Genomic DNA, 26,444 nt, shown 5'->3' with positions numbered 1-26,444 from the left:
CTTCTCTTCTCTTCTCTTCTCTTCTCTTCTCTTCTCTTCTCTTCTCTTCTCTTCTCTTCTCTTCTCTTCTCTTCTCTTCTCTTCTCTTCTCTTCTCTTCTCTTCTCTTCTCTTCTCTTCTCTTCTCTTCTCTTCTCTTCTCTTCTCTTCTCTTCTCTTCTCTTCTCTTCTCTTCTCTTCTCTTCTCTTCTCTTCTCTTCTCTTCTCTCCTCCTTTCCCCTCCTTCCCTTTTTCTTTCCCTTTTTCCTCTCCTCTCCTCTTCTCTTTTCTCTTCTCTCCTCCTTTCCCCTCCTTCTTTTTCCTTCCCTTTTTCCTTCCCTTTTTCCTCTCCTCTCCTCTCCTCTCCTCTCCTCTCCTCTCCTCTCCTCTCCTCTCCTCTCCTCTCCTCTCCTCTCCTCTCCTCTCCTCTCCTCTCCTCTCCTCTCCTCTCCTCTCCTCTCCTCTCCTCTCCTCTCCTCTCCTCTCCTCTCCTCTCCTCTTCTCATTTTAAATTTCTCTTTTTCATTCCCTTTTTCTTCCCTCCCCTTTCCTCTCATTCCTCCTCATTCCCTCTCCTTTCCCTTTTCCCTCCTCTCCCTTCTACTCCCCTTCTCTCCTTCTTCTCTTTTTTTCTTTTTTCTCTTCTCTCCTTTTGTTTTCTCTTTTTCCTTTCGTTTCCTTTTCTTTTTCTTCCTTTTTCTTCTACTGGCTCCACCGTTGAAGGCAGAACTCTCTTATTCTCTTCCACGTCTCACTAGAAAATGGAGAGTCTCAAGTTGTGACTGAGTAATTTCCACCTCACACAGACTTTGAGAGGAAAAAAGAGAAGCTGCCTCCTCCCTGGATCCCTCTGGCAGAGGCAAGCTACAACAACAGCAAAGGCAGGAGTGCCAGTACCTGTCTGTGGGTCCAGGCGGCCGGGAGAAGTTGTTCATCATGGCCTCAGTGTGACAGCGGGTGAGGATGACCACCGCCTGGCACAGGAAGGGCACGAACGTGCTCTGCTGCGTAGATGACGCGCAGCTGCGCAGGATGTAGAGGATGGGTGGCACCTGGAAGAAGAAGGGGAGAAGGAATGACTTGCTGCATCCTGGACTCTGCAGGGCCTAACCATGGACATTCAGCACAGGAGCAGTGCCTGCTCCCTTGACATGCTGCCAGCGCCTAAGCCTAAATTTCAAACCAGCCCCCCTGTCCAAGCCCTGGCTCTGCGCTCAGGCTGTGCTGCTTTAGTACCAGAGGCAGACGGCACAGGGCATGGTGCAACAGCCAGAAACAAACCAAGACACGTGGAAGAAAGTCTCTTACGTTCCAACAGATGTCCTTCCCGTGCATCTGCAGAAAGGTGGTCACCCACTTCCCAGCAGCACGCACGCGCACTCCTGTGGCTTTCCGGATGGTCTCCTTGGTGGCCATCATGAAGTCGACGGTGCGTTCGACGGGGAAGTTTCTGCACACGATCTGCAGAGAGATGAGAAGCAGGAGAGATCCCATCACTGCTCTGCGCAGCTCTTCAGAGCACAAAGCAGGCTGGAGGGCATTCTTAGCTCAGTGGCTTGCCGGCCATTCACAACGCTCCTGCTGTCCGTACCCTGCTATTTACACGGAAGGCGGCTGAGCCTTCGCTCAGCTTCTGCACCCATGGTGTCTGCTGACATGCAAAGCCTAGCTCCCAGCAGCCACAGTCACACATGCACGCAAGTGCACACACACACACACACACACACACATCATGGAGTCAGCCCCTTGCACTGCGTGCCTGAAGGCCAGCCATAGCTCAGAGCCTCCTGCTGCTTGCTGAGAACAGCGGTCTCAGGGTGACAGCTCATTTTGGAAACGGTGTGAAAGGCTGGGAGCAGCACAGAGTCGTGCAGAAGCCTCCGCACAGAGATCCCACCACCCCTTTCTGGGTCCACTTACCATGGCCATTTTGGACGTGGTCTGGAGCCGAGAGACAGTGCTGCAGGCATGCAGTCCCTCAGACAGGCTCCCGATGTCTCCTGGCTCCATGACTCCGTTGGCTGCTTTGGCTGGAAAGAGCCCCGGGAGAAAAGGGAAGTCATGCTTCTGGAAATGGAACCGCTCTCCACGGGGGAGAGACAGAGGACAGGGTGGGGACGAGAAGAGAGCTGTGCACGGTGCCTCTCCCTCCTGTAAACAGGGCCCAGCCCGTGGGGTCTGGCAGTGCTACGGAGGAGGGCAGAGGGCTGGTGCAACCTGCTCTGCTCACCTTGGATTCGGAGAAGGGAGCTCAGACAGGAGGCAGCCAACTGGCGGGATGCGGGCATGGGGTCGCACGTCAGAGGCGCCAGCAATCCCACCAGGGAGCCAAAGTGCTCGCAGGCATCTGCTCTCTGCAGGGGTGAGAGGCAGGAAGAAAGCTGTAGGCAGCCCCGGCTCTCCCTGGCTTCTCCGCCTGTGCCTTCCTCACGCCGTGGCACAGCATGCACAGCTGGGCGGAGCTCGCCTTCCAGCTCAGGGGCTCTGGGGAGGGAGCAGGGGGCATGCGGTGGGGCTCTTTACTCACTCGAAGCTCTTCGCAAACAGCCAGAAGCTGGGAGCAGGTCTGCAGGGCCCTCTTGCGCTCCCACACGTTCTCCGCTACCATGCATTTCTGCAGGACCTGGGGTAGAGCATCTGTCTCACTGAGGAGTCTTTGCTTTCCCTCCTGCCGCCCCTCTCCCTGTCCCTCCTTCCCCAGCACTTTCCCCCAAGGCTGCCCTGTGGCTCCACGTGGCCTCCAGCCTCACTGAGCACCGGCACTGCTGCCCCCGCTCTCTGCAGTCATCCTGCCTGCCAACCCGGGAGCTTTTCCTCGGCTGTGGCCTGCCAGGGGCTGGCTCCTGCCTTTCCCCTGCAGGGCCCATCGCTCTGCCCATTTCTGAGCTCGCAGTGAGCTGGCACGTCAGCAGGAGATTGCTCCCCTCTGATCACCCTCTCAGTCCCCAGATCTGCCCCCACTGCCGACAGGCACCATGCTTTCTCCCTTGCCCCACACATACTCACATGCACTATGTTCTGAAAGAAGCCGCCGCTGGGCTCTGTCTGGAGCAGAACCGCCATGAGCCGGCCCAGAGCTTTCAGGGACGTTTGCTGAAGCTGAAAGCAGAAGAGGGCAGTGAGGTTTAGCTTCACGGCTGCTGCCACAGCATAGGCTGTGTGTGCTGAGGTCGGGTTTGACCGAGAGGTGGCCGGGAAAGTTACGGCAGGTTACCTGCAGGTACTGCGCTGCGTGCTGTGACTTCCTGATCTTCAGCATCATCTCTGCTGAAGGGTGCGTCACGATGTTCTTGCAGCACAGGACCAACATCTCCCGCATGTCCTTGCTTTCAAAACAGGGCTTCAGCTTGCTGACAGGAGGAAGAAAGAAAGAAAAATCGGAAAGGGCCTTTAGCAGTGCTCTCCAGACTGGTTCAGACAGCATCTGACTTTCTCCTAACTGACAGCTACCAAGCCAATACCCCCAGCTCCTGCTGCTGAGCACTGTCTTCAGTTCCAGCAGCGCCCACCTCCTCCCCGGCAGCACTGAACCACCTCCCTCTCTGAAGGGAAGGAGACCCCAACTCTCCTTTCTCTTCCCTGCCAGGGGACAGGAGCACCAGGGCCTTTCTCCCTGCCCAGAACCTCAGCTCCGCTGGGCACAACAGCCCAGTCTTCACTCCTATAGATGCGGCTCCTCGCCCCCTACCTCCTCCAGACGTTCAGGAGCTACCCAAACTGGAGACCTTACCTCAACTGCTCCAGGGCCAGAACCACCTTGAGGGGCACTGGGGAGACAGGAATGCCCGAGTAGTATTTCTTCAGCAGGTCCTGCAAGTCCCAGAGAGACAATGTCAAGGTGGGCAGGGGGCACATGACAGCTGTTCCACCCAGCTCCGAGACTGGCACAACTGCCACACACCAGCCCCAACTCCCATGTTTCCCATGGAAGCACTGCAGGCTGCAGCAGCTCAACAGCTGGTGCACCTAGCCCACTGCCCAGCAGCTGCCTCCAGCACCCAAAGTCCCCACCAGCTGGAGACGTGTGGCTGATGGAGACCTGTGTGCCCCCAGGGAAGCGGGCCGCGTGGCGCAGCCCAGAACTCTGCAGGCAGCCCTGCCTCTAGGCACTCACCATCAGGATCTCCAGAAGCTTTCCCTTCAAGGAGGGATTAAAGCATGCAGAATCACCCACGACTGCTTGGAAGGCAGAGCTGAAGTCGGTGATGCTCTGCACCAGTGCGAGGTTGTTCTGCAGGTCCTGAGGCCCAAGAGAGAAGAACATTCTTTGAACTGCGGGATGGGACAAGGGCTGCAAGGGGGACACGTGGGGGCAACGCTAAGGGAAGGGCTTGGGTCTTCATCTGGGCAAAAACCATTCCCCGGGGGACCTTTGGAAAGGGAAGATCCCTCTCAGCATCCCCCCTTGTGGAGGGGCTGCAGCTGGGCGCTCAGACACCCTGGCACGCTTTGAGCTCTCACCCGGCAGCTGCAGCTGTAGAGCATCAGGATGTTGCCCACGATGTCTCCCTCCAGGTGGGCGAGCAGCTGTTCCTTGGAGGCACGCAGTGCCAAGCTGCCGTGGGCGAGCACGAGAGCGCTGCGTGTGGCCTGAGCTCTTGTGCTGTCCAGCTCCATCTGTGTGGGAAGAAATGCCTTGAGACACTTGCTCAACGGCCCCCAGTGCCCCGCGATGCACCTGGGCTCCAGGGCAGAAAATAAGGCAGAAGAATGCCAAGATGGAAACCCATAACGCTTTACCTTCTTGCGCCTGGAAATCCTCGCGTTGCGGCCTTTGCACAGCCTGGACGCAAACGTGGTGAGCGTGGCCAGGACTGCTTGGAAGTTACTCTCAGCCGCGTGGCTCAGAAGAGAGACCATTCCCTGCACAAAAGAACAAGGGGCAGTTGGCACAGGCCTGAATCTACAGATCCTCTCCTGACGAAAAGGGCAGCAGGGAGGAGATGGAAAGGCGCAGAGCAGGGCCAGGAGAAGCCCTCTGCCCCAGGGACGGAGCGGGGATGCTCGCAGGAGCTGGAGGAGAGCAGGGCTCACCTGGGCCTCACATGGGTCCTCCGCGTTTGCCTCCTCCAGGTGCTGCAGCAGCTTCTCCTGGACGTGGAGGACTCCCTTACAGGCTCCCAGCACTGTGCCCAGAGCCTTGTACAGGAAAGACTGCAGGGGAAGGGAAGGAAGAAGGTGAGATGTGGCAGCAGCTTAACCTGTTGGGGGAGCGCCAGGTGGAAGGAGCCACGCTCCCCGGGAGTCGCTGAGAGCAGCTGCAGGGCTGAGCTTTAGCCATCCCTGGGCAGCTTGCAGGGAAAGGCCCTCTGGGGGCACAGACTGGGAAGCAGCATCAGCATCCCGCGTGGGCAGAGCACCAGCCGCAGCCCCAGCCCCAGTTGGACACCTGCAGCTGCACCGCTGGGTGGAGCCGGGGGGAACTCACCTTTTCTGCAGAGCTGCTGGCAGAGCTGCTCAGCCACCGGCTCAGCTCACAGCTCAGGGCCTCGATCCAGGCCTCATCCCGTATGGTGTCCATTGACGCCCCGAGGAACTGTTGGAGAACAGGAGAAGACGATGTTCCATTGCCCTTTGCCTCTTCCCTCACTCCCAATTGCTGCAGCCCTCTGGGGAGAGGTGTCTGGAAGAACAGTTCCTCTCCCAGCTCCCCCAGCATTCCCTCCATTAAAGCCGCCTGCCCCCCTTCTCCTAAGACCCCCCTTGGGCTTGGGACAGAGTGGAAGAGGCAGCGCCTCAGCACTGGAGAGGCTGTTCCTGTCCCGTGGTGGCTCATATGGGAGCGGGGCTACTTGGGGCAGGCAAGCACTTCTCTGCACCCAGCAGTGCTGTACCTTCAGCAGACGGCGCTCCCACCCTGCAGCGTCCAGGAAGCTCCCATCTTTCCCTGCACAGCAACAGGAAGAAAAAGACCCTTACTTGGGATCAAGGCACAGAAGAAGAGCTGCTGCAAACCTGGCTTGGCCTGGGCACTTGACACTGCCAAGCTGGGACCCGCACCCCCTCCACAAACTGACTTGTCCCTCCCCACAAACACTGTCCCCGCAGGAACACAGAACTAACTGAGGGGACGTGAAGGGCCCATCCGTGTCCTGGAAGGGGCAGATCCCCGCGGGGAAAGATCCCCGGGCCTCAGCGCTGTCTCCCTGGAATGGGAACAGCAGCAGAGCAAGCACTGGGCTGCAGGCAATGCTTCCCCTCTGCCACCCTGCATTTTCACTCCCGCCCTTCCCTGCCTCCGCCTCTCCCTCCCCACCAGCACTTTACCTTGGAGACACTGCAGCAGCAGGGGGATCTCAGCGGCCCACATGGCCCCCACAGCTCTGTGGAACCTGCTGTGGAGGTTTTGCATCAGCTGCAAGGCAGCGGCCTGGAGTTCGCTGCCTGCAACAGGGCTCCCTGCCACCACCTGAGCGAGAGCAAGGAGAAGCAGGGTCACTTCTGCAGCAAGAGCAGCGGCTTCCCCCCAGGATGGAAGCAGCGTGGCTCTGCCCTGGCGGGCAAGGAGCAGCCAACAGCTCTGCCCGTGGCCATGCTGCTTCCTCCCGGGGGCTGGTGGCACTGGGCTCTGGAGCATCTACTCACCAGCAGGCGCGCCAGCAGTGTCTGGGGAGTCAGTCGTGGGCCTGTGAGGAGAAAAAAGTGCTGAGTCAGACTCCAAGACGCTCCGTGCCCAGCCACGCGCAGCTCCGCTGTCCCTTCTGGGTGGTAGCACAGGTCAGCAGAGCTCACTGGCGGAGCTTCTGCTCCTACCTTGAAACATGGAGCTGAGGAAATGGGGATCCAGCTCCTCTACTCGCCGTCCTGTCAGATCCTCTCTCTCGGCCAGGGCTCGGACACAGCGCGAGACCGGGATCAGCATGCCGGTGTGCTGGGCTGGCACCACGAACAGCAGCAGCCGTGGCCACAGGAGCTGTCGGGAACGAGGCAGTTGAGCGTGTCAGCATTCCTGCCTCCGCTCAGAGACGAAGAGGACTCTGCGAATTTCCCTGAGTCCTGCGTGCTTCAGAGCACGCTGGAGGAGAGACCTGGGGTGGTGGGATGAGGAACAGGTGGTGCGAAGGCAAGGAGCAGCAGCAGGGCAGATGTGACTTACTTTGGACATCCCTGTCGCAGAGACGTCCAGAGACCCCAGGATGTCCATGCACAGCTCCTGCAGAGCTCCTTCTTCCTGGGCTTCCCGGGCAGAAAGGTCTCCAGCTGCCTGCACAACAACGGTGTTGAAACCCGGTTACCTCAGTTCTCAGGAGCCTCTCAGGAGGCTCAGGTGCGGCCCCAGCGGTGCTTCTGTGCCACCCTCTGAGCAGCACAGGTCTTCCCAAAGAAGATGCTGCCCACTGTCCTTACCCTTCTTCCAGCGGTGCGGCTGAACTCAGTGAAGATGTGCCCCACCACATCCCAGGCTGAGCAGCTCCGGGTGTTTGAACTGAGCAGGTCCTTGATGAAGTGCAGAACTGCCGTCCTCACCTGCCAGGGGTCAATTGAGGGTGTGATTTTTCAGGTCAGAAGGCAAAGGGAAGCCACCTGCACATCGGGGCAGCCCTTTGGGCACGAGCAGAGACAACAGGAGCAGAGGAGAAGCCTTGGCTCCTGAGGTGAGGGCCAGGCCTTAGCACCAGGCTGTGCACTTTCCAAGCACAGCACAGGGACCTGCCCACTCCACTCTGCCTGCTCTCCCACAGGAGCCATCGCGACCGTGTGGTCAATGCCCCAGCACCTCTCTAGTCACCCCAGCCCTGCCCGTGTTGGCAGCAGCATCACCACCCTGACAGAGCTTTCCTTTCCCAAAGCAGCTCACCCGGATCCTGAGGTCGCTGCACAGACACTGCACAGCCTCAGCAACTTGGGGCAGCTTCTCCATCATCATGGGCTCTGCAAGAGATGCACAGAAGCATGAGCGGAGCCACAACCCCGATGGCAGAGGGGATCCCTGGAAGTCCCAGCCTGTGGTACTGACCATCAGAGCGAGCCAGAGCACCGAGCAGACCCAGTGCTGCCACGCGTCCAGCCTCCCAGTCCTCGCCCAGCTGTGACTGCAGAAACAGGACCATTTCCTCTGGGCAGATCCGGGCTGCAGGGAGGAAATCCCAGGCTATGTTAGCAAGAAACTCATGCCCATTCCTGAGGTTCGTGAGAGGGGTTTTGGCAAGGACACCACCAAGCATTGCCAAAGCTCCTCTCCTTACCCTGCAGCAGGATGCAGTGGGTCAGCTCCGCTCGATCAGCCTCGCTGTGCTGCTTGGTGTTGTCATAGAGCTGTGGGAACAAGGTCCATATGAGAAAATCACATCAGCACTGAGGATGGAAAAGACGCTGTGCTGCTGCTCTCGTCTCCCTTGGCACTCTCAGGAAGAGGACAGGCAGATAAAACCCAGCCTGCCTCACAGCATCCCCGGGGGGACAGGCACGGCTCTGGAACAGCCATGAGCATGCAGGAGCCAAGGCTCAGCTGCATTAGTCAGGGGCTCAGACCTTTGCAGTCCTCCTGAGATTTAGGCAAGAGGGAAACTGCTGTGGGCACAAGGATAGGCTCCCCTTACCTGGTAGAACACGGCACTCGTGATGTCCAGAAACCTGTCCTTCTGGATGACAGACTTAATGCCCTGTAAGGCCTCAAGGAAGACAGTGAGGCTCTGCAAGAGACCAGGAGAAGAAGAAAGGGATGAAGCCACATCTAGCCACTTGGGAGTGGAGAAATTGCCTCCCAGTTGTTTCTCCGCAGGGAGAAGCTCCTGAACAGGTGGTTTATCCCCCACCTCCCAGCAGCACTGAGAGTCTCTCTGCTCTCAGTCGAGCCGTGTTTGGGCATCATTTGCAGGCATTTCCCACCCAGCAGCCCTCTTCTCCCCCATCAGATGCAACTGGATGTGGTCCCCCCAGTTGCTAGCACAGAGCTCCTCAGGCTCTCACGCACCCATTCCTCCTTTCTCCAAGGGCTCCCCACCTCCTCCCTGCACCCCCCGACCCCTCGTGGCACTTGCACTGGCCCCACGTCCACCCTGAGCCCTGCACAGCGTCTCACCTTGGCCACCCTGCAGGTGTCTTGGATCTCCTGACACGGGTGCACGAGCCAGAGGAGCTGCTCCCAGACGTGCTCTTGGTGCAGCTCCTCTTGCAGGAGAACATCCAGCATGGCAGCCACGGCCCCGAGGACGGCCTGTTTGTCCTGGAGAGGGATGGCAGAGGCCCGGCATCAAAGACCGAAGGTCTGCCCTTCCTACAGAGAAGGCTTTCTCTTTCCCTTCCCCTTCCCCAACCCCCACGCCCAGCAGGAGATGAGCTCGCTCTGGAGGGCAGGCAGGTTTTCCCCAGACCCTCATCCCCAGCTCTTCCTGCCACATGCTGTGACATGCAGCTGCTCCCTGCCACAGAGCCACTTCGGGGCCCTTTGCAGAGCCAGCCCACTCCCTCCCATCACTGCTCAGCTGCCAGCCCACTGGGCACAGACAGAGCTGCCACATGGGTGCCCCCACTGCCACCCTGGGCTGGGGGCGCAGCAAGGCTCACCTCCTCCTCCTGGCAGTCCTGCCAGTTCCTCAGCACAGAGAAGAGCAGCTCCTGAAGGTTCTCATAGATCCGCTCTTTCTCCATGGCAGGCCAGGGGCATTGGGATCCAGAGGACAAGTTAGACTTCACTCCATCCAGCCACTGTTTCAAAACTGAAAACAAACAAACAAACAAAAATAATGAATAATATATATATATATTTTTTCTAAAACAGAGTGAGAGAAAAGGGAGCCTGTGAGAGCCTGCAGCAGGGCGAGGTGCAAGGGCTGTCCCGAGGCCCCCTGCTCTGGAGCCAGCACTCACCAGCACAAGCGAGGCGCAGGGTCCGGCCGCTCCTCACCTGGCCCACCACACTGCGCAGGCCAGCCAGCATCAGCCACGTGAAGGGGATGCACTGTGGAGCTGCAGAGGAGAAGGAGAGGTCCACAGTCAGAGCCCTGGCAGCAACAGAGGAGGGGGCGAAGCCCTGCATCCCCCAGAGAGGAAAGACCCCTTTCCCCAGTTGTCATAGGTGTAAGGTGGCTGAGAGCACTCTACCGTAGATGCTGAACAGTTTGCTGAGGGTGATGAGCACGAAATCCTTGGATACCTCCCCGATGGCCTTCAGATGGCCCTGGAGCTCAGCCATCACCAAGCTGAAATGCATCCGGGCCAGAGCCACCAGGACGTTGCTGGCAGCCATCCTCACGTTGTCCCTGACACCCTGAAAAGGAGTCACTGGTGACACACCGTCCAGGAGACTGCCTGAGACCCTGGGAAGGGCTGAGCCACCGCCGTCCACCAGCACAACACCAGCACGGGCAGCGGCTCCCTTTGCCTTTGGCTGTAACCCCTCACCTGGGCTGCCGTCAGGTCCCGGGACACCTCTGCCAGCAGCCGGTTCACCACTCCGCACGGCGGGCGGCTGTCGTCTTCCCACAGGGCGCCCTCCAGCTCGCGGTACACCTGTGCTCGATCACCCTGGGGACAGGGACCAGTCATGCTTTGCTTTGCCCTTGCTCTCGGGGAGCCGCCCACTGCCACCCATCACCGTGCCGGTGTGGTGCCGCGGCCCGGCACCCACAGGACCATGGCACTGCGCCACGGCAAGGATTCACGGCCGGACGTCCCCAGCTCACCTCCCGGTCTTGCAGGCGCTGTTGCAGCACAGTCACAGCGGAGACAGGGACAGGGCTCGGCACCCTGCTTCTCTCCCTGCGACGCGTACGTCTGGGCACGCAGCCCACACAGGCAAAGAGACCTGGAAGCAAAGAGCGGAGCAGCTGCCGCCGGTGTCGCTCGGAGCCAGGGCCGAGCATCCGGCCGGCTCTGGGAGGAACGCTCCTCCAGCCCCACGGTTGGCGGGGACGGGGGAGGGAGCTTTCCCCTTGCTGGGGTGCCGGGGAAACCACGGCGGGCAGCTGCGCTCAGCAGAGCGAGGACGGTGCTGCCGGCGCGGCCTGAACTGACTCTGGAGGCACACGTGCGCTCGGGCGGCGTCACGGCGTGCGGAGAGGTGGAGGGACTCACCTCGAAGGGCTCTCAGCCGCTCCATGACAGCAGGAAATCTCCAGGTAGACGCAACGCTCTCTCTGGTTCCGCTTCCTGCGGGTCCCACAAGCGGACTGAGCCACCGCTCCCACCGCTGCCACGAGGGCGCACGAGGTACCACTGTGACATCACAGCGCAGTGTCACCTCACAGGGAATGGCTGGGGACCAGGCAGCACGCAGGGCAGCCCTGCAGGCCCCCAAACGCAGCATGTTCTGTGATGCACTCGGCTCCGGGGTTCCGGTTCCATGTGGAATTCCAAGCAGGGAATGACCTCAGCTGAGGGAGAGCCCCTGCCAGGGAGCAGCTGCTGGGCACCGCTGCCCGGCACTGTCTCAGTGACTGGGGACTCCATGCCGGGAGGTCCCTCTGGATCGCATCCCTCCCTTCTACTCTGCCAGCTGTACCACCTCACTGGGTATCATCAGCAAATTTGCTGAGGGTACACTTGTGTCATGGAATCATAGAATCATGGAATGGCCTGGGTTGAAAAGGACACCATGATCACGTAGTTTTAATCCCCCTGCTGTGTGCAGTCACAACCAGCAGACCAGGCTGCCCAGAGCCACATCCAGCCTGGCCTTGGATGCCTTCAGGGATGGGGCATCCACAGCCTCCTTGGGCAACCTGTTCCAGTGCCTCACCACCCTCCGTGTGTTGTTTCCACTGCCTGTGACATTGATGAAAATGCTGAAGAGCACCAGTCCCAGGATGGACCCTTAGGGGACACCACTCACGACTGGCCTCCACCCGGACTCAGAAGCGGTGATAACAACCTCTGGCTGTGACCATCAGACCAATTATTTACCCACAGAATGATTCAGCCTTCAAATCCATCTCTCTCCAACTCAGAGAGAAGGACGCAATGTGGGAACATGTCAAAAGCCTTCCACAAGTACAGGGAGATGACAGCAGTTGCCCAATGCCCACTGATGTCGTCACTCCAGGAAGGCTTCAAAATACATCAATAGAATTTCAAACTGTGCATTCAGCTGGTTTTATTGAAGTGAAAATAAAGTGATAAATACATAGGAAAATAAAGAAAACACACCTCTTGAAAGTACTGCAAATCTTATTGTACCAATTTCAATAGGCTAGTTAGGAGTAGAGAGAATAACTTTAAAATAATGGAATTTGAATTGCTTAAGCATTTCTTCACTAAATGCTGGCTTAAATATTAAATCTCTGTCACTTACAGGTATTTGTATTGAGCTCAACCGTTTGGCTTTTTAAAGGAAAAAAAATCTGAGACATTACCATCTCAGTTTTTGTACTAATATGATTTGACAGCAGAGATTCATTAAGGAATTTCTATCTGAACAGCAGAATACTTGCATTTCTAATAAAACCTCTAGAAGAGAAATCACGCTTTGGTTCTGCTGATGTGTTCTTATCAGTTATTGCAGCTTTCAGGTAACTCTTAGTTTGCCCTTATCAAACTTTCCTGTTTAGGGGAGCAACTCATGTGAGAAAGGAGGAAAGATGATACGTGGAAAGTATTACACACACTAATCTCTATTGTAGAAAATGCTGGCATACAAAATAATCTCCTTTATTGAAAAGCGTACAGTTAAGAGTCCAGCCCACATGAAGATAGAAGCTTCACTTCTTTTGGTGTCTGTCTGGAGCTCTGCTGCTACATTTCTAATAGCATTAGAAACATGACAAACCTAGCTAGCAACACTAACCTTAGAGTCTAAACCATGAAAAAGAAAAGGGAAGGCAGCAATTTCACATTTCCACTGCTGTCACACAGTCCCAGGAGGTGACTAGGCTGCATTATTTTCAACAGCTGAAGTCATCAGGGTCCAGACTGTTTAACTGTAACTCTGAAAGTCACAATTAATACAGTACAAATACAAGTACTCTGCTATGCAGTGTGTCCTGACTCAGACTGAAATTAAAACATGATTGCTTATCTCTGTGGCTGAAAGGAAAAACTGAAATCTTCCATTGAGTGCAGCAGTCAGCTCCTCCAGCTGACACAAGGCCAAATGTTCTGTTTCACTCACTCATAAATAAAGCATGGGGCAGATCTGCTAGGTTTACAAATTGCTGGAGGAGATGGTGTCTGCAGATTGCCTTTCCTTTGCCCTCTTCTACTACATGTGAGAGGAATCCAAACTGAGTTCTTCCTCTGCCTGGGGCATTTGGAACCCACACAGTCAGATCCGATACTAGGAGAAAAATTCTAAGAGTGGTGAGGTGCTGAACACCTCAATAGAAACAGAAAACTCTCCAAATCCTGTCCTTATTGCTTGTGTCCCACACTGAAGTTAGCTTTTCCCTTCCCACCAAGGGCCGCAGTCTTTGATTCTCTCCATCTTCCCCCATCTTGCTCCCTTGTCCGTCACAGGAAAGCTCTACTTTCTAAAGTGCACACGATGCCTTGTTTACCTGCTGCCATGCTGCTCAGTACCGTCTCTTCTCCTGCTCTGTGCTGGAATACATTCAGACACAGCCTGATTTTCCAAGAAATCAAGCTCACAGTTCTGTTCCGACCATCACTGGATTGTGGAAGGATGCTCCCAGCAATATGCCATTCAGCAGGTAGAGCTTGTTGCTGGGAGGATGGTAAGATTTGACTCAGAAAGAAGGCTGTCACTGCAGCCAAAACCTTGTCAGAAGAGAGACGTGAGCTTGTCATTTGTCCATTGCATTCCTTGCAGGTTTGATATAGCACATGAAGATTTCGGTACATCAGCAGTGAGCTTTCACCATTCTCATCTGCAGTTGTGATTGCTTGGGTGATTTACATACCAGCAGCACAAGGAGCCTTTATACTTCTTCTTCCTTTGTTTTCTTATTGGAAAATCACTGTGAGACAGGTAAAATGGTTTACAAGTGTCAGTGCAATATATTTGCTTCTAGTAATGCAGATGTATTGATGCCTTGTTTTTCATCTGGCGAATGTACTTTGTAAGTTATGTACTTCTTTGTAAGCAGTAAGCAAGTACTTTTAATTACTGATACAAATTATTTTACCTGGACTTGAGCAAGGCCTTTGACATGGTCCCCCACCACATCCTTCTCTCCAAAATGGAGGGATGTGGATTTGATGGGTGGACCACTCAATGGATAAGAAACTGGTTGAAAGGCCGCAGACAGAGGGTGGCCATCAATGGCTCCATGTCCAGGTGGAGGCTGGTAACGAGCGGCGTCCCCCAGGGGTCTGTCTTGGGACCGGTGCTCTGTAACATCTTTATCAATGGCATCGATGACGGAATCGAGTGCACCCTCAGCAATTTGCTGACAACACCAAGCTGAGTGGTGTGGTTGACACGGTTGAAGGACGGGATGCCATTCAGAGGGACCTCGAGAGGCTGGAAAGGTGGGCCCAGGTGAACCTGATGAGGTTCAACACGGCAAAGTGCAGAGTTTTGCACTTGGGCCGGAGGAATCCCAAGCATCCCTACAGACTGGAAGGAGAGGTCCTTGAGAGCAGCCCTGTGGAGAAGGACCTGGGGGTCTTGGTAGATGAAAAACTTAACATGAGCCAGCAGTGTGCCCTTGCGGCTCGGAAGGCAAATGGGATCCTGGGCTCCATCAGCAGAGGGGTGGCCAGAAGGGACAGAGAGGTGATTGTTCCCCTCTACTCTGCTCTTGTGAGGCCCCATCTGGAATACTGCGTCCAGGTCTGGAGCCCCCAGTACAAGAAAGACAGGGAGCTGTTGGAGAGGGTCCAGAGGAGGGCCACAAAGATGATCAGGGGACTGGAGCACCTCCCCTATGAGGACAGACTGAAAGAGATGGGCTTGTTCAGCCTGGAGAAAAGAAGGCTGCGGGGTGACCTCATGGCAGCCTTTCAGTACCTAAAGGGAACCTACAAACAGGAGGGAAATCAACTCTTTGAAAGGGTGAGTGACAGCAGGACAAGGGGAAATGGTTTTAAGCTGAGGGAAGGGAGATTTAGGTTGGACGTCAGGGGGAAATTCTTTACGGAGAGAGTGGTGAGTTACTGGAACAGCTGCCCAGGGAGGTTGTGGATGCCCCGTCCCTGGAGGTGTTCAAGGCCAGATTGGATGGGGCCCTGGGCAGTCTGGTCTAGCTTTAGGTGGGATGGTTGGTGGCCCTGCGTGTGGCAGGGGGGTTGGAGATTCATGACCCTTGAGGTCCCTTCCAACCCTGGCAATTCTGTGATTCCTTGATAAAATTCCTTACTACCTTCAGTTTTATAGCCAAAGCAGTGTTTGAGCTGGTAATGTATTCTTGAACAGCACTGCTGCCTTTAGCATTTGTATGTTTAGATATGAAAAGAGAACATGGTCATTATTTCACGATGAGAGAACCTTGATTTCACACAACAGAATTACAATACTGTAAAATGCCACTGTAAGAATGTGGCTTTTCTTCTTTCTTTTTTTTTTCTTTTCTTTTCTTTTTTCTTTTTTTTTATTGCAATGCTGAGTGTATGATTGATTCAAGATAAACATTTTTTTGTAAGTCAATCTCTATACCTGTTTTGAAAAATATGTGTTTTTATTTCTCATTATTTAAAAATTGTCAGGCGTGAAGAATCACAAGGTCACTCATGATACAAGATCAGTAAATATCTCACGTCAAGGTTAGAGAACATTCTCTCTGTACATTTTAACAGAGGAGCTGCATCTGTACGTAACTGTAGCTACACACGATGAGCTTTTCTTGAAGGTAGGCAGGAAATTTGGTCTGCGCTGGAACAAAAATCCAGTCCTGCTTTGACTGCTCTACTTTTCACTGAGATAAAAAAATGGCATCATTCTGCAGGATGAACTAGATATACGGAATTTGGCACTGCCCTTAAATTTTGTGTAGTGAACTGAGGGACATCAGAGCTTTACAGATTTCTACATATTCTCATGGAGAAATCTAGAGAGATCACAGGACGTAACACTGAGCTTCCAAATGAATAACAAAACACTGATGGTTTTCAGAAGACCAGAAGCTGTAGAGGACCAAGTAGCCTGGCTAGAAAAAGAGTGCACTGAATAATTGGCTGGATTAAATGAACTGCAGTGTATTTGCAGTGTTTATTCTGGAGTACTGCAGGACTTGACTAATTTTTGGCATCCTATGAGGAGATACTACAGCAGTTACATTCTGATTAAATCATAGAATCAAAGAATGGCCTGGGTTGAAAAGGACCACAGTGATCATCTAGTTTCAACCCCCTGCTCTGTGCAGGGCAGCCAACCATTCACCAGGTTGCCCAGAGCCAAATCCAGCCTGGCCTTGAATGCATACAGGAGTGGGGCATCCACAACTTACTTGGGTTTTTCCTCTCTAGTAATATGCCAGAGATATCATGCAGCCTGGAGGAGAGGACCAAAGTGACACCTGATAAGGACCTGCTGAAAACTGAGAGATTCTTCAGTCTGTGTTTGTCTAGTTTGAACTATTGGCAAACTGTCATGTGGATCCTCAGGGTCCAGATGAATGAGTGATCGCCAAAGTGAAAGACAATTTGATGATAGTCCATGGAAACAGGAATCATCCTGGCCTCTGGCACTCAAAGACAAAGAGAACAGGAAAACCAGATGTGTTTCCCTGCCCACGGCAAACACCAGCCTTTCCATCCTTACAGTCCTTCCTGCCATCAGCAGAGACATTTTGCTTTCTTGTGCCACTTCATCCCTTTAGCATCTGGCATTCTAACAAAAAAGTACTTACAAGGAATTTTAATATTTTCATATTAAATGTCAGAAATAGAACCTTATATTTACCAAATATTTAAAACGTTCAACCCAGTCAGAAGTGAATTGATGATGTATTTAGCATTCAGATAAGAACTTGTAAAGGAAGTAAAAAGTGCTGCTTTCATAAACTATAGTCTCATTGTCAAGCCTTGCACTGTCTCAGCAGATTATTACAGAATGTTCATTCAAGCAGGAATTCAGAGATGCGTCTGAATTGATAACAACAACGAGTAATTAAGAAAGCTTGACTGCAGTCTGCTTGAGGATTCCAGTCTGAAGTGTGTTCCACCTGATGACAACTGGGAATGTCTTTCTCTCACCATTAGAACCATTGCACCTCTGACTAAACACACAGCTAATCACCACTGAAAACTAACTACATGGTGATTAACATTCAGAGAGATTGTGCAGGTGTCCTTTTAGGAACTGGCCTACAGTATGCTAAGAGGGATGGATGTGGGGACATTAGGATAACGTGCCCTCTGCCTTTTAAGACAGCCCCAGCAGAGCAGGTCAGCAGGCTGAAGAGCTGCGTGGGTCACCAGGGCTCAGAGACTTCACTCGGCCATCTGCAAGTTGAGGGACTTCAGCCCAAGCTGCCCTTTTCCATGCAGGCAAGGAGGCCAAGAGAAGGTGGATCGGCACGGTTCTGGTGCAGACAGGGGCTGCAGTGTGAGCAGGCCTACACAGACAAGGCTGTGCCCACACAGAGTGACAGCAGCTTTCGCTGTGAGCAGATTCCCAGGGGGCCTGAGCCATGGCAGTTCTTGATGGCAGCATGTTCCAATCAGCCCTGGAAGTCTTCTCTGGACGTCTGTCGCATTCTGGAATCCACACTGAGGACGCAGTCGCTGTGTCAGAGCAGCTGGCAGAGTCACGGGGAACCGTGACGTAGTTGGCCCAGGGAGCAACAACAAGGCCTGCACTGCTCAGCCAGCCCAGGCCAAAGGGGAGCACGAGAGAGAGCAGAGGAGAGAGGGGGGGAAAGAGGGCCAGGAAGGAAAGGCCTGTGCCTGAATGGACGTGTAGCAGCAGCTGCTGACAGCAAACTCGGTGATGGCAGGGGCACAGCAGAGCAGTGCAATGCTGGCAGCTTCCTGTGTCTTTCACACAGGCACTGCAGACATGGCCAGCACTGGGAGATCAGCAGAACTGCTGCACACCTCTGCCAGCCCAGGCCAGAGGAGTGCAGAACAGTGAGCTGCTGCTGAGGGGAGAGAGGATGGCCTGAGAGCTGACCTGAGAGGCAGGGCTGGCTGTGTTACAGCAGCCTCTGTGTCCTCCTCCTGTGTCTGTGAGGGCCAGAGGGCCAGAAGAGAACATGCCCAGACAACGAAGCCCTGCTGTCCTCTGCTGCTCAGCTGGAGAGATGTTCCGCCTTCCTGAAGGACGCTGATCCAAAGGGAAGGAATCAAAGGAAGTCCAGGCTGGCTGTCCTTGTGGGCATCAGCTGCTGGCAGCTGCCTCTGTGCTGCCATGGGCAGGGCACAGCACACACAGTGTTTGCAGTTCCCTGTGTGACACTGGCCCTGGTGACCTGACAGCCATAGGGAGACAAGAGAAAGAGCTGCCTCCCTCTGCCAGATGAGGCAAAGGTGAGAATCCCAGAATCACAGCATGGCCCGGGTTGGAAAGGAGCTCAAGGTTCATGAATCTCCAACCCTTGGCTCTCCAAGGGTGCACAGGGGGCTTTGTTCTCCCTGTGGTGCAGCTTCAGTGCCAACTCACAGCTGAGCTGGTTGGCACACTGTGACAGCCTGCCGCTCTGAAGCTCTTGGGGCAGTGCTCAGTTCTTTCTGAAGTACTCTGGAAATGCTGCTTCTCCTTCACCAAGTCTGTTTCCAGACAGACGTCTTTTTCTCCTCTGTACACACAAACAGTATCTTGTAACTCCCTGGCACAGTGCTCAGAAGTGATACTTCTGGAAGCACGTCAGAGAAAAGTGGCCTTGTCCCAGTGGACTTTCAGAGCAGATGAGAACAAGTCTTGGTTGACGGCTTTCTTCTGCTTCTGGAACTGCACAGGCAGGTTGTGTGTTGTCATACTTTATGCCAGAGTGCCAAACTGAAGCAGTTTCTGCAACCTCTTTTTTTCATACTTGTCACTCTTTGCTGAGACCTTAACTTAGTCATTTTTAATGCGCTCTCATCTAAACTACTGTGTCCTCCAGTGTCAGTGTTGTATGAATCAGGACTGTGGGATTTCATCAGTGAAAGGATTCTGCTCTAATGACTGTCATTCTAAAGCTGATATTGTTTCTACCGCATCAGGCTTGCAGGAAGCATGTTTGATCAACAGAGAAATCAGAAAAATTGCTTTTCCTATTGCAGTTTCCTTTTAACTAGTGATGAAAGCTGTCAGTTTATTTTTGGCACCAGAAATCCTGGGATGCAACCAGGTTAGATAAGAAGTGACACTGAGTCAACAGTAAAGGAACATAGATGAGATAGCATCACACAGCTCTGGAAAAGATGTTCCAGCTCTGTGTCTACCTACACCTTCAGGAGATGAAAAGTACTGGCTTACTGAGGTGTCCTGGGTTGCAGGTTCTGTTAGTCTCCATTTTTGGAAGAGCTGCTTGCAATAAATACCTTGTAAGGTGAATGAGCTGATAGAAGTAGGGTGTGAAAGAGATGGATTTGCTGTTTCCCTGAAGGTGCAGGAGTATTGCTGTGCCTACAGTCAGTGAACAAGGCAGAAATCACTCAGAATGAAAAACAAAAGAATAAAAATCTTTTTGTGAGTGACAGCACGCCTGAATGAAGCACAAATCTAAACATTTAAAATAAGGGCTAGTGTCAAAGGGACTTGCAGTATTTCTCGTGAAGAAATATTTGATGCTTCTTTATGAAAGTCATCCTAACAAAAGTGTACTGATGTCTTTGCTGAGGATTTCCTTGGTTCCAGCCTGAAGGTGTGCGCAGGCATGAGCAGGCAGTGCTGAGCTGCAGGTGAGTGCCTGTGTCCCACAGCAGGAAACCCGTGGATGTCTTCAGGGGTTTGAAATGGGCAGAGCTGTGAAACCTGCAGGCTTTCACTGAAATTGTCCTCTGCTTTATTTTGTAATCTTAGTTTCACCAATGCTTTCCAATATTATTTTCGTATGAATGCAGATACATGGGATAGGACTTAAAGTTTTTATGGTGCTGCTGTATAATTATCTGTAGTCATCATAAGCCAATAAAAAAAATAAATGGTAATCAGGCAATCTATTAACAACCTGTGGCACGTGTCAAAACAATGAAATTCCTTGCAGGAAGACAATATTGCTATAGAATAATGTGGCTATCCAAAACTGTTAATTATACTTGATGAGCTGGAGATAATCCTGAAATGCGGGACTTTGATCTTAGCCAAGAGTAATAAAAGTTATTATCGTTGTTAAATTGGCAGCTGCTATCAAAAAGCCTGTGTCTTATTTCCCTTTTAGTAACACTGGCTAAATCAGAGCAACTGATAAAAGAATTTCATGATTGCAGCTTAGGGATTCTTTCCAACTTGACCAGAAGTAATCCATGTCCAAAAATGTCTGTAAATAATTTTTCTATCTTATTTTGCCATATGTATTGATATTTGAGATGAATGGCAAAAATATTTTGCGTACATAGATAAGCAATGCAAATTTCCTGCGTTGTTTTAGAGAAAAAAGCTTCGGTTATCACATCATTTCGATGCAGAAAAAAGATTTACAGAAAAATTCACATTATTATTATTCATGCATGAATAAGTTCAAAAAAGAGATGTGGGGGATGTTGTTTCAATTCCAGATGATAGTAGGAAGGACTGTCAGGATGGAAAGGCTAGTGTCAGCCATGGGCAAAGAAACACTTCTGGTTTTCATCTTCTCTTTGCCTTTGAGTGCAAGAGGCCATGAGGAGAGTGTGCCCTAAACTTGGACCTTTTTTGAACATTGCAGAAGAGATGGAGAAGTGTTCAACCTTCTAGACGGAATTAAGGACAAAGATATGTAATGAAAATAAGTCCAGGCTGGCAGTCCTTGTGGGCATCAGCTGCTGGCATCTGCATTGCTGCTGACATGAGCATGGCACAGCAGGTAACAGATTGCTTTTCCTGGTGTGACACAGGAGCTCTTGACTTGAAAGCTAGAGGGATGCAATAGACAGAGCTGCAACCTCTGCCAGACATGGCAAAGGTGAGTGGGATGTTGTTTCAATTAGTGCTGATGTCAGGAAGGACTGTAAGGATGGAAAGGCTGGTGTTTGCCATGGGCAGGGAAACACATCTGGTTTTCATTTTCTCTTTCTCTTTGAGTGCCAGATAAACAGGGGAGAGTGTGCCCTCACCTTGCAACTCTCCTGCCCTCTGCTGCTGAGAGGGAGAAATGTCCCAGCTTCTGGAAGGACATCAGGACAAAGGTATGTAATGAAAATAAGTCCAGGCTGGCAGTCCTTGTGGGCATCAGCTGCTGGCATCTGCATTGCTGCTGACATGAGCATGGCACAGCAGGTAAAAGATTGCTTTTCCTGGTGTGACACAGGAGCTCTTGACTTGAAAGCTAGAGGGATGCAATAGACAGAGCTGCAACCTCTGCCAGTTATGGCAAAGGTGAGTGGGATGTTGTTTCAATTAGTGCTGATGTCAGGAAGGACTGTAAGGATGGAAAGGCTGGTGTTTGCCATGGGCAGGGAAACACATCTGGTTTTCATTTTCTCTTTCTCTTTGAGTGCCAGATAAACAGGGGAGAGTGTGCCCTCACCTTGCAACTCCCCTGCCTTCTTCTGCTGAGATGGTGAAATGTCCCAGCTTCTGGAAGCACATCAGGACAAAGATATGTAATGAAAATAAGTCCAGGCTGGCAGTCGTTGTGGGCATCAGCTGCTGGCATCTGCATTGCTGTTGCCATGAGCATGGCAAAGGAGGTAAAAGATTGCTTTTCCTTGTGTGACACAGGAGCTCTTGACTTGACAGCTAGAGGGATGCAATAGATAGAGCTGCAACCTCTGCCAGACATGGCAAAGGTGAGTGGGATGTTGTTTCAATTAGTGCTGATGTCAGGAAGGACTGTAAGGATGGAAAGGCTGGTGTTTGCCATGGGCAGAAAAACACATCTGGTTTTCATTTTCTCTTTCTCTTTGAGTGCCAGATAAACAGGGGAGAGTGTGCCCTCACCTTGTAACTCCCCTGCCGTCTTCTGCTGAGAGGGAGAAATGTCCCAGCTTCTAGAAGGACATCAGGACAAAGATATGTAATGAAAATAAGTCCAGGCTGGCAGTCGTTGTGGGCATCAGCTGCTGGCATCTGCATTGCTGCTGCCATGAGCATGGCAAAGCAGGTAAAAGGTTGCTTTTCCTTGTGTGACACAGGAGCTCTTGACTTGAAAGCTAGAGGGATGCAATAGACAGAGCTGCAACCTCTGCCAGACATGGCAAAGGTGAGTGGGATGTTGTTTCAATTAGTGCTGATGTCAGGAAGGACTGTAAGGATGGAAAGGCTGGTGTTTGCCATGGGCAGGGAAACACATCTGGTTTTCATTTTCTCTTTCTCTTTGAGTGCCAGATAAACAGGGGAGAGTGTGCCCTCACCTTGTAACTCCCCTGCCTTCTTCTGCTGAGATGGTGAAATGTCCCAGCTTCTAGAAGCACATCAGGACAAAGATATGTAATGAAAATAAGTCCAGGCTGGCTGTCCTTGTGGGCATCAGCTGCTGGCATCTGCATTGCTGCTGCCATGAGCATGGCAAAGGAGGTAAAAGATTGCTTTTCCTTGTGTGACACAGGAGCTCTTGACTTGACAGCTAGAGGGATGCAATAGATAGAGCTGCAACCTCTGCCAGACATGGCAAAGGTGAGTGGGATGTTGTTTCAATTAGTGCTGATGTCAGGAAGGACTGTAAGGATGGAAAGGCTGGTGTTTGCCATGGGCAGAAAAACACATCTGGTTTTCATTTTCTCTTTCTCTTTGAGTGCCAGATAAACAGGGGAGAGTGTGCCCTCACCTTGCAACTCCCCTGCCGTCTTCTGCTGAGAGGGAGAAATGTCCCAGCTTCTAGAAGGACATCAGGACAAAGATATGTAATGAAAATAAGTCCAGGCTGGCAGTCGTTGTGGGCATCAGCTGCTGGCATCTGCATTGCTGCTGCCATGAGCATGGCAAAGCAGGTAAAAGATTGCTTTTCCTTGTGTGACACAGGAGCTTTTCAGTTCAAAGCGAGAGGGATGCAATAGACAGAGCTGCAACCTCTGCCAGACATGGCAAAGGTGAGTGGGATGTTGTTTCAATTAGTGCTGATGTCAGGAAGGACTGTAAGGATGGAAAGGCTGGTGTTTGCCATGGGCAGGGAAACACATCTGGTTTTCATTTTCTCTTTCTCTTTGAGTGCCAGATAAACAGGGGAGAGTGTGCCCTCACCTTGCAACTCTCCTGCCCTCTGCTGCTGAGAGGGAGAAATGTCCCAGCTTCTGGAAGGACATCAGGACAAAGGTATGTAATGAAAATAAGTCCAGGCTGGCAGTCCTTGTGGGCATCAGCTGCTGGCATCTGCATTGCTGCTGACATGAGCATGGCACAGCAGGTAACAGATTGCTTTTCCTGGTGTGACACAGGAGCTCTTGACTTGAAAGCTAGAGGGATGCAATAGACAGAGCTGCAACCTCTGCCAGTTATGGCAAAGGTGAGTGGGATGTTGTTTCAATTAGTGCTGATGTCAGGAAGGACTGTAAGGATGGAAAGGCTGGTGTTTGCCATGGGCAGGGAAACACATCTGGTTTTCATTTTCTCTTTCTCTTTGAGTGCCAGATAAACAGGGGAGAGTGTGCCCTCACCTTGTAACTCCCCTGCCTTCTTCTGCTGAGATGGTGAAATGTCCCAGCTTCTAGAAGCACATCAGGACAAAGATATGTAATGAAAATAAGTCCAGGCTGGCAGTCGTTGTGGGCATCAGCTGCTGGCATCTGCATTGCTGCTGCCATGAGCATGGCAAAGGAGGTAAAAGATTGCTTTTCCTTGTGTGACACAGGAGCTCTTGAGTTGACAGCTAGAGGGATGCAATAGATAGAGCTGCAACCTCTGCCAGACATGGCAAAGGTGAGTGGGATGTTGTTTCAATTAGTGCTGATGTCAGGAAGGACTGTAAGGATGGAAAGGCTGGTGTTTGCCATGGGCAGGGAAACACATCTGGTTTTCATTTTCTCTTTCTCTTTGAGTGCCAGATAAACAGGGGAGAGTGTACCCTCACCTTGGAACTCTCCTGCCCTCTGCTGCTGAGAGGGAGAAATGTCCCAGCTCCTGGAAGGACATCAGGACAAAGGTATGTAATGAAAATAAGTCCAGGCTGGCAGTCCTTGTGGGCATCAGCTGCTGGCATCTGCATTGCTGCTGACATGAGCATGGCACAGCAGGTAACAGATTGCTTTTCTTTGTGTGACACAGGAGCTCTTGACTTGAAAGCTAGAGGGATGCAATAGGCAGAGCTGCAACCTCTGCCAGACATGGCAAAGGTGAGTGGGATGTTGTTTCAATTAGTGCTGATGTCAGGAAGGACTGTAAGGATGGAAAGGCTGGTGTTTGCCATGGGCAGGGAAACACATCTGGTTTTCATTTTCTCTTTCTCTTTGAGTGCCAGATAAACAGGGGAGAGTGTGCCCTCACCTTGTAACTCCCCTGCCTTCTTCTGCTGAGATGGTGAAATGTCCCAGCTTCTAGAAGCACATCAGGACAAAGATATGTAATGAAAATAAGTCCAGGCTGGCTGTCCTTGTGGGCATCAGCTGCTGGCATCTGCATTGCTGCTGCCATGAGCATGGCAAAGGAGGTAAAAGATTGCTTTTCCTTGTGTGACACAGGAGCTCTTGACTTGACAGCTAGAGGGATGCAATAGATAGAGCTGCAACCTCTGCCAGACATGGCAAAGGTGAGTGGGATGTTGTTTCAATTAGTGCTGATGTCAGGAAGGACTGTAAGGATGGAAAGGCTGGTGTTTGCCATGGGCAGAAAAACACATCTGGTTTTCATTTTCTCTTTCTCTTTGAGTGCCAGATAAACAGGGGAGAGTGTGCCCTCACCTTGTAACTCCCCTGCCGTCTTCTGCTGAGAGGGAGAAATGTCCCAGCTTCTAGAAGGACATCAGGACAAAGATATGTAATGAAAATAAGTCCAGGCTGGCAGTCGTTGTGGGCATCAGCTGCTGGCATCTGCATTGCTGCTGCCATGAGCATGGCAAAGCAGGTAAAAGGTTGCTTTTCCTTGTGTGACACAGGAGCTCTTGACTTGAAAGCTAGAGGGATGCAATAGACAGAGCTGCAACCTCTGCCAGACATGGCAAAGGTGAGTGGGATGTTGTTTCAATTAGTGCTGATGTCAGGAAGGACTGTAAGGATGGAAAGGCTGGTGTTTGCCATGGGCAGGGAAACACATCTGGTTTTCATTTTCTCTTTCTCATTGAGTGCCAGATAAACAGGGGAGAGTGTGCCCTCACCTTGCAACTCTCCTGCCCTCTGCTGCTGAGAGGGAGAAATGTCCCAGCTTCTGGAAGGACATCAGGACAAAGGTATGTAATGAAAATAAGTCCAGGCTGGCAGTCCTTGTGGGCATCAGCTGCTGGCATCTGCATTGCTGCTGACATGAGCATGGCACAGCAGGTAAAAGATTGCTTTTCCTGGTGTGACACAGGAGCTCTTGACTTGACAGCTAGAGGGATGCAATAGACAGAGCTGCAACCTCTGCCAGTTATGGCAAAGGTGAGTGGGATGTTGTTTCAATTAGTGCTGATGTCAGGAAGGACTGTAAGGATGGAAAGGCTGGTGTTTGCCATGGGCAGGGAAACACATCTGGTTTTCATTTTCTCTTTCTCTTTGAGTGCCAGATAAACAGGGGAGAGTGTGCCCTCACCTTGTAACTCCCCTGCCGTCTTCTTCTGAGATGGTGAAATGTCCCAGCTTCTAGAAGGACATCAGGACAAAGATATGTAATGAAAATAAGTCCAGGCTGGCAGTCCTTGTGGGCATCAGCTGCTGGCATCTGCATTGCTGCTGACATGAGCATGGCAAAGCAGGTAAAAGGTTGCTTTTCCTTGTGTGACACAGGAGCTCTTGACTTGAAAGCTAGAGGGATGCAATAGACAGAGCTGCAACCTCTGCCAGTTATGGCAAAGGTGAGTGGGATGTTGTTTCAATTAGTGCTGATGTCAGGAAGGACTGTAAGGATGGAAAGGCTGGTGTTTGCCATGGGCAGGGAAACACATCTGGTTTTCATTTTCTCTTTCTCTTTGAGTGCCAGATAAACAGGGGAGAGTGTGCCCTCACCTTGCAACTCTCCTGCCCTCTGCTGCTGAGAGGGAGAAATGTCCCAGCTCCTGGAAGGACATCAGGACAAAGGTATGTAATGAAAATAAGTCCAGGCTGGCAGTCCTTGTGGGCATCAGCTGCTGGCATCTGCATTGCTGCTGCCATGAGCATGGCAAAGGAGGTAAAAGATTGCTTTTCCTTGTGTGACACAGGAGCTCTTGAGTTGACAGCTAGAGGGATGCAATAGATAGAGCTGCAACCTCTGCCAGACATGGCAAAGGTGAGTGGGATGTTGTTTCAATTAGTGCTGATGTCAGGAAGGACTGTAAGGATGGAAAGGCTGGTGTTTGCCATGGGCAGGGAAACACATCTGGTTTTCATTTTCTCTTTCTCTTTGAGTGCCAGATAAACAGGGGAGAGTGTACCCTCACCTTGGAACTCTCCTGCCCTCTGCTGCTGAGAGGGAGAAATGTCCCAGCTCCTGGAAGGACATCAGGACAAAGGTATGTAATG

General features: G+C 52.2%; 2 protein-coding genes across 2 annotated transcripts; both read right to left on the bottom strand.

Annotated features, from left to right (window-relative positions):
* Positions 1 to 712: 712 nt before the first annotated feature.
* On the bottom strand, positions 713 to 3,295 carry LOC149912314 (maestro heat-like repeat-containing protein family member 2B). Its single transcript, XM_090131149.1, has 7 exons — positions 3,193 to 3,295; positions 2,985 to 3,077; positions 2,506 to 2,601; positions 2,209 to 2,332; positions 1,899 to 2,008; positions 1,287 to 1,439; positions 713 to 1,030 (listed from the first exon to the last, which is right to left on the bottom strand). The coding sequence occupies exons 1-7, from the start codon at positions 3,286 to 3,288 to the stop codon at positions 713 to 715; spliced, it is 990 nt and encodes a 329-aa protein (XP_089987275.1). The 5' UTR covers positions 3,289 to 3,295.
* Positions 3,296 to 3,704: 409 nt separating this feature from the next.
* Positions 3,705 to 10,466, bottom strand: LOC149912313 (maestro heat-like repeat-containing protein family member 2B). Its single transcript, XM_090130987.1, has 19 exons — positions 10,350 to 10,466; positions 10,023 to 10,188; positions 9,789 to 9,887; positions 9,522 to 9,637; positions 8,519 to 8,611; positions 8,165 to 8,234; positions 7,936 to 8,049; positions 7,777 to 7,850; positions 7,326 to 7,445; positions 7,075 to 7,182; positions 6,732 to 6,891; positions 6,564 to 6,604; positions 6,246 to 6,387; positions 5,813 to 5,865; positions 5,013 to 5,132; positions 4,719 to 4,841; positions 4,440 to 4,595; positions 4,093 to 4,218; positions 3,705 to 3,788 (listed from the first exon to the last, which is right to left on the bottom strand). Exons 1-19 carry the CDS (start codon positions 10,464 to 10,466, stop codon positions 3,705 to 3,707), a joined length of 2,082 nt encoding a protein of 693 aa, XP_089987113.1.
* Positions 10,467 to 26,444: the final 15,978 nt, after the last annotated feature.

This window comes from Phasianus colchicus, chromosome Z (genome assembly GCF_987193195.1).
Source record: "Phasianus colchicus chromosome Z, bPhaCol1.hap1.1, whole genome shotgun sequence".
NCBI lineage: Eukaryota > Metazoa > Chordata > Aves > Galliformes > Phasianidae > Phasianus > Phasianus colchicus.
This window is presented reverse-complemented; position numbering and strand designations above follow the sequence as displayed.